The 6,202-nt window shown below is 43.6% G+C and overlaps 1 protein-coding gene across 1 annotated transcript; it reads left to right on the plus strand.

Moving 5' to 3' along the window:
- Nucleotides 1-227: 227 nt before the first annotated feature.
- Nucleotides 228-5,027, plus strand: LOC121743951 (potassium transporter 2-like). The gene is made up of 10 exons (XM_042137359.1): nt 228-767; nt 848-907; nt 1,053-1,287; nt 1,367-1,612; nt 1,703-1,756; nt 2,402-2,662; nt 3,000-3,052; nt 3,122-3,239; nt 3,493-3,747; nt 3,820-5,027. The coding sequence occupies exons 2-10, from the start codon at nt 869-871 to the stop codon at nt 4,899-4,901; spliced, it is 2,343 nt and encodes a 780-aa protein (XP_041993293.1). The 5' UTR covers nt 228-767; nt 848-868; the 3' UTR covers nt 4,902-5,027.
- The last annotated feature ends 1,175 nt before the right edge of the window (nt 5,028-6,202 follow it).

A 6,202-nucleotide genomic window follows, 5' to 3' on the forward strand; every position in this document is an offset into this window, starting at 1 on the left:
CATGCAAAGTGCTTTACAACATACAATGCAGAACGGCGTAAGCTTGAAACGTTGAGCCCGTGACAACATAAAAAATCTACACTTAATAATGAGAGAAGAAGAAAATAGATGTGCTTCTGTTTATTGAGAAAGGGAGAGGGGGTGGGTCCATGTTCTTATCACGTGCCGCTGCCTGCACATAATCCAGATAACTTCTTCAATATAAATTTACTTTTTTCTTGCTTGCGATTTTATCCGATTCGTTTCCATTTTTTTTATTCCACTTCTCGAACTCGCAAAGAAAAAGCTAAATTTTATTAAAAAAAGCAGCTTTTCGTTCAGCTCGTTACTTCATCTTTGTTAATTACTTATTTACATACTTTATTGCTCTGATTCGTGAATGTTGGTGGGAATTTTCTGCTGTCGGTCATTTGAAACTACGAGTTGCGTTTATAATTATAATAACAATAACAATATCAATATGCGAATGAGAGAGTACAATCGCCTTAATTCCCGTGGGGATGATTTCATAAAAGATTTGTTGTTGCCCCACTCTCCCTCACACTCTTTCTCCTTCTCTGTTTTTTACCGACTTCCAATTACTACTTAACTCTTATCTACAATCTGCGGATATTTTATCTCATTATTTATTGTTCCATTTTCCCTGCTTCTTGCTTATTTTGTGGGGGCACTAAAATGCAGGTTTCATAAAACTGTTGGGAAAGACTTCTGAGAATTTTGATTTATGATTTAGATGTTTTCGTGTAGCGCTAGCTAGTTCAAGGAAGGTTTGGCCTTTTCCTTTTCCTTTCCACATGCTATTATTTGCTGTAGTTGAGATCTGCACCTAATTTCCTCTTGCTTTCAGCACTAGTTTCATTCAATTTCAATGGATCCTAGCTGTGGGAATTGCTGGACCAATCCAAAGGTTGGTTGAATTCATTTATCGTTTTGCATTTACAGCTTATGAAATCGGTTGTGGCAAGTGAACATTTCATTTTTTTAGTTTAACATTGTTGAAATTAGAGATGTATGCTTAGTTAGATTGTGGTGGTTTGTTGTGGGAATTTTAGAAGGATTCTTGGAAGGCCACTCTGCTGCTAGCTTACCAGAGTCTCGGCGTAGTGTACGGGGACCTCAGCATTTCGCCCCTCTACGTGTACAAGAGCACGTTTGCGGAGGACATTCATCACTCCGAAACGAATGAGGAGATATTTGGGGTTCTTTCCTTTGTGTTTTGGACACTAACCCTTGTCCCCTTGTTCAAATATGTTTTCATCGTGCTGCGAGCTGATGACAATGGAGAAGGTGCGTGTCTTGATAGAGAACTCGTTTCTGCCAGTTTAATTATGTCGATTGATGGACTGTTGGTTCTTCGTTCTCGCAGGTGGTACTTTTGCGCTGTATTCCCTGATATGCAGGCACGCGAAGGTTAGCCTTCTCCCCAACCAGCAAGTTGCGGATGAAGCTCTCTCCACGTATATACTCGAGCCACCTCCCACGACAAAGAACAGTTCAAGGGTGAAAGCGGTGCTAGAGAATCATAAGTCCTTGCACGTTGCGTTACTAATTCTGGTTCTACTTGGCACTTGTATGGTCATCGGGGATGGTCTGCTAACTCCAGCCATATCTGGCAAGTTTCTAAACTAGCTACTTCGCGGTCTACTTTCATAAAGAGCTCTAAGTGTGCGGATAAATAAAAATATGCTTCTGCATCCTGCAGTTTTTTCTGCTGTTTCTGGTCTTGAATTATCAATGTCTAAGGATCACCACCAATGTAAGCTTTCTTTCCATAAATCCTTGTATTACGTATTTCTCTTTTTGCTTCTCTTAACATGAATTACTGTGAAGAATGGTGTCTTAGATTTTCTGTAGTTAAGAGGAAGATGAGTGGGAAGTTGTGTCACTATAAATTTCATCAGTTTATATTTCTGGGTAAATTTGTTTTGTCGGTTTTTCTCTTAGAAGACTATAGAATAATGCTAAGAATGTAGAAGTGACTTATAGTTTAGGACCTGATATGTTTTCTGCTAGTTCTACAGAGAAACAAACTGTATATAAAGATCTAATACTATTACTTTGCATTACTTGAATCCTTTGTGAAAACTGAAGATAACATAGATTATGGCAGGATGAACTCACAGGTTATATTGTTCGATATGGCTAAATCATATTAAATGCAAATCTATGGTTTTTATCTGGCTCTTTCTAAAGTATGTTCTCCTTGGTTTATTGAACCCCCCCCCCTCCCCTTCTATGTTGCTTCATTATACGCTGCCTCATTTTTGGTTTGTTGGCAGCTTGGTTATCTTGAAGACTATATATGGTTTTCTATGGAAGCTGAATGATTATTTGTTATTTTGATATTGATAATTGCTTCAATCAAGTCATCTTTACAGTTGTACCAATTCATATTGTGCAGATGCAATGGTACCGATTACTTGCTTCATATTAGTGTGCCTATTTGCTTTACAACACTACGGCACCCATCGAATTGGGTTCTTCTTTGCGCCAATAGTCCTCACTTGGTTGTTATGCATAAGTGCGCTCGGCCTGTATAATATTTTCCACTGGAATCATCATGTGTATCAAGCACTTTCCCCGTCTTATATGATAAGGTTTTTGAAGAAGACTAGAAAAGGAGGGTGGATGTCTTTGGGTGGAATACTTTTGTGCATAACAGGTATAGTTCTTCTGAATCGTATGAAACTTTTATTACTGACAGTATCACGATTTTGCATAATTACTCTGAATATTTATGTCGATATGTTACTAGTGTTGGGAGGTGGAATATGAATGTATTATTTTGACGCTATCATCTCTTCAACAGACTTTTGACGTTTAAGAATCCTACATTCTAATAAGTGAATTCAGTATTAGTAAATGTATTATTTGTTGTACAGACTCTAGTTTCAGATGTTCCTGTGACTTCTACATTTTGTGTGATTCGGTAATCCTATTGCAAAGATCCATATATGACTTTTCCCAATCATGAACTTGACCACAGATCCATCGTGCAGGTTCTGAAGCAATGTTTGCCGATCTTGGCCATTTCTCACATGCAGCAATTCAGGTGAAGTTTCTGCTTAATATATAAAGACTTTTTCTTGGTGAGAGATTAACATATGGCATGTTGTTTCAGATAGCGTTCACCTTTTTGGTTTATCCAGCACTAATATTGGCATACATGGGACAAGCAGCTTACCTATCGAGGCACCATCATACAATTCATAAGATCGGCTATTATGTTTCTGTTCCAGGTATCACTTAAGCAAACGAGTGAGACTATGATTTATGATTGGTTTCTTGATGTATGCTCTAATCTAATATGCAAACTTTGAATTGTTCCTCTGATTTGGGGAAAATTCCGCATACCAATTTGTTCCATCCATTTAGAGTTGTCATGACATTGCCACATATATAAGTGCTAGTTGAGTTTTGCCGCTCTCTTTTATCATTATTGAACAATAACCTTTTTTAGTAATGAATTTATGGCATAAAATTGTTCAACAGAAAGTGTAAGGTGGCCAGTACTTGTGGTGGCAATCTTAGCTTCGGTTGTGGGCAGTCAGGCGATCATCAGCGGAACTTTCTCTATCATCAACCAGAGTCAGTCACTCGGTTGTTTTCCGAGGGTCAAGGTGATTCACACCTCGGAAAAGATACACGGTCAGATATACATACCCGAGATCAACTGGATGCTGATGATCCTCTGCATTGCAGTAACCATTGGATTCAGAGACATTAAACACATGGGAAATGCATCGGGTAGACCTCATCCGCTTTTGTGATCTCACATTTTCGACAAAATTCTGACCGTGGGTTTGCTGTTGGTTGTAGGGCTAGCGGTAATGGCAGTGATGCTGGTAACCACTTGCCTAACGTCGTTAGTAATCATCCTTTGTTGGCACAAACCTCCACTGGTGGCTCTGTGTTTCCTGCTCTTCTTCGGATCCATCGAGCTGCTTTACTTCTCCGCTTCCCTCATCAAATTCCTCGAAGGCGCATGGCTTCCCATCTTGCTCGCGCTCTTCCTGGTCACCATCATGTTCGTTTGGCACTACACCACGGTAAAGAAATACGAGTACGATCTCCACAACAAGGTTTCGCTAGAATGGCTTCTAGCCTTAGGTCCGAGCCTGGGCATCGCTCGCGTCCCGGGCGTCGGCCTTGTGTTCACCGACCTCACTTCCGGCATCCCCGCCAACTTCTCACGCTTCGTCACCAACCTCCCAGCCTTCCACCGCGTGCTCGTCTTCGTGTGCATTAAATCAGTCCCGGTGCCGTACGTGCCCCCGGCCGAGCGGTACCTCGTCGGCCGCGTGGGCCCCGCCGCGCACCGGTCGTACAGGTGCATTGTCCGGTACGGGTACCGGGACGTCCACCAGGACGTGGACTCGTTCGAGTCGGAGCTCGTGAGCAGGTTGTTGGAGTTCATCCGGTACGACTGGTACAAGGCGCACGGCGGCATCATGGACGTGCGCAAGGAGGAGGAGGAGGAGGGCGCGGGGTCAACGAGCGAGTGCAGGCTGGCGGTGATAGGGACGGTGTCGTTGTCGGCGTTTGAAATGGAGGACGAGGCGGAGCCGGCGAGCGTGTCGGTGGGGTTCCAGACGGTGGACAGCGTGAGCGATATAGTCGAGATAGGGGTGCCGGAGAGAAGGGTTCGGTTCGCATGTGAAACGGAGGTGCAGGTGCAGGTGCAGGAGGAGGTGCGGGATCTGTATGAAGCGCAACAAGCAGGAATAGCGTTCATTTTGGGGCATTCGCATGTTCGGGCGAAACAAGGGTCGTCGGTGTGGAAGAGATTGGCCATCAATTTGGGGTATAATTTCCTGAGAAGAAACTGTAGGGGAGCGGACGTGTCTCTCAAGGTACCCCCTGCATCGCTTCTTGAGGTTGGCATGGTTTACATTGTTTGAGATATTGTACAAGTTGAGGGCTTTTTTATTCTCTCTCTCTCTCTAGTAGTACATTCCAGTAGATGCAGATTTTGTTACATTGGATTCATCTCATACAAGAAGACAATTGATAAAGATTTTGTCTAATTTTAGAAGTTTGGGTGAAAATTTTACGCCTTAGAGCATCTCCAGTGGGCGGATGTCCCACTCGGACATCCACTAGTACTTCCCAAAAACACCTCCTGTCACGTCACTAGGACTTCCCATCCCACTGCCACGTCACTAGGACATCCCTTTCACAATCCGCCCTTCCCACTAGGACTTCCCGCAATAAAAAAATCACAAATTCACAAATAAAGCAATTTACGTTTACGGAAATAAAATTTCAACACGAATACGAACGGGAAAAATTAACAACTTCATTTAAAAAAACATACATGATTTGAAAAAAATTACATAGTAATAAAATAGAAAAAAGTACTAACATCAACGTCAACCCTTCCGTGTCCAAACCTCTTCGATAATATCGTTCTGAAGTCGAACATGGGCATATGTTTGCCGCATGTCGGCAAATGCACGCATCCGCTCGACCTCTCCATGAGGTACCCCCATATTCACATTCGCGGTGGCCACGCCGTGACTTGGACCTGCACCCGTATCATCTTCATTGGTCCACTGAGTCAGTTCCGCAGCTTCATTTTCGACAATCATGTTGTGCATTATGATACATGCGTACATGACATCGCCGATGTTGGGAATATACCACTGCCGTGCATGACCCTTGACTACCGCCCATCGACTCTGGAGCACACCAAATGCCTGCTCCACATCCTTGCGCGCTGCTTCCCGACGGCTCACAAAGTATGACTTTTTTTGTCCGAGCGGATGCTTGATTGTCTTCACAAAGACGGGTCAGTTTGGGTATATCCCATCCGCCAAATAGTATCTCATATTGTGCTGGTTGCCGTTGGCGACGAAACTGATGGCGGGACCAATGCCATTGCACTGAGCATTGAACAGGGGCGACGACCGGAGAACGTTGATGTCGTTGTTCGACCCGGCGACTCCAAAATAAGCATGTCATATCCACAGCCGGTAGTCAGCTACAGCTTCAAGGATCATCGTGGGATGCTTGGCTTTGAAGCCAGTAGTGTACATCCCCTTCCAGGCGGCGGGGCAGTTCTTCCACTCCCAATGCATACAATCTATGCTGCCCAACATCCCAGGGAACCCGTGCACCGACCCATGCATATCTATCAGACTCTGGCAGTCTTCGGGGCTCGGACTCCGAAGATATCACTCACCGAATATCGCTCTCACGC

The sequence above is a fragment of the Salvia splendens genome, chromosome 8 (genome assembly GCF_004379255.2).
Source record: "Salvia splendens isolate huo1 chromosome 8, SspV2, whole genome shotgun sequence".
In the NCBI taxonomy this organism is placed as follows: Eukaryota; Viridiplantae; Streptophyta; class Magnoliopsida; order Lamiales; family Lamiaceae; genus Salvia; species Salvia splendens.

Coding starts and splice junctions, on each gene's coding strand:
- LOC121743951 (XM_042137359.1), top strand. CDS start 869: ATGGATCCTAGCTGTGGGAATTGCTGGACCAATCCAAAG. Junction 2,663..2,999: donor AATACTTTTGTGCATAACAG/GTATAGTTCTTC, acceptor TCCATCGTGCAG/GTTCTGAAGCAATGTTTGCC. Junction 3,053..3,121: donor TCTCACATGCAGCAATTCAG/GTGAAGTTTCTG, acceptor ATGTTGTTTCAG/ATAGCGTTCACCTTTTTGGT.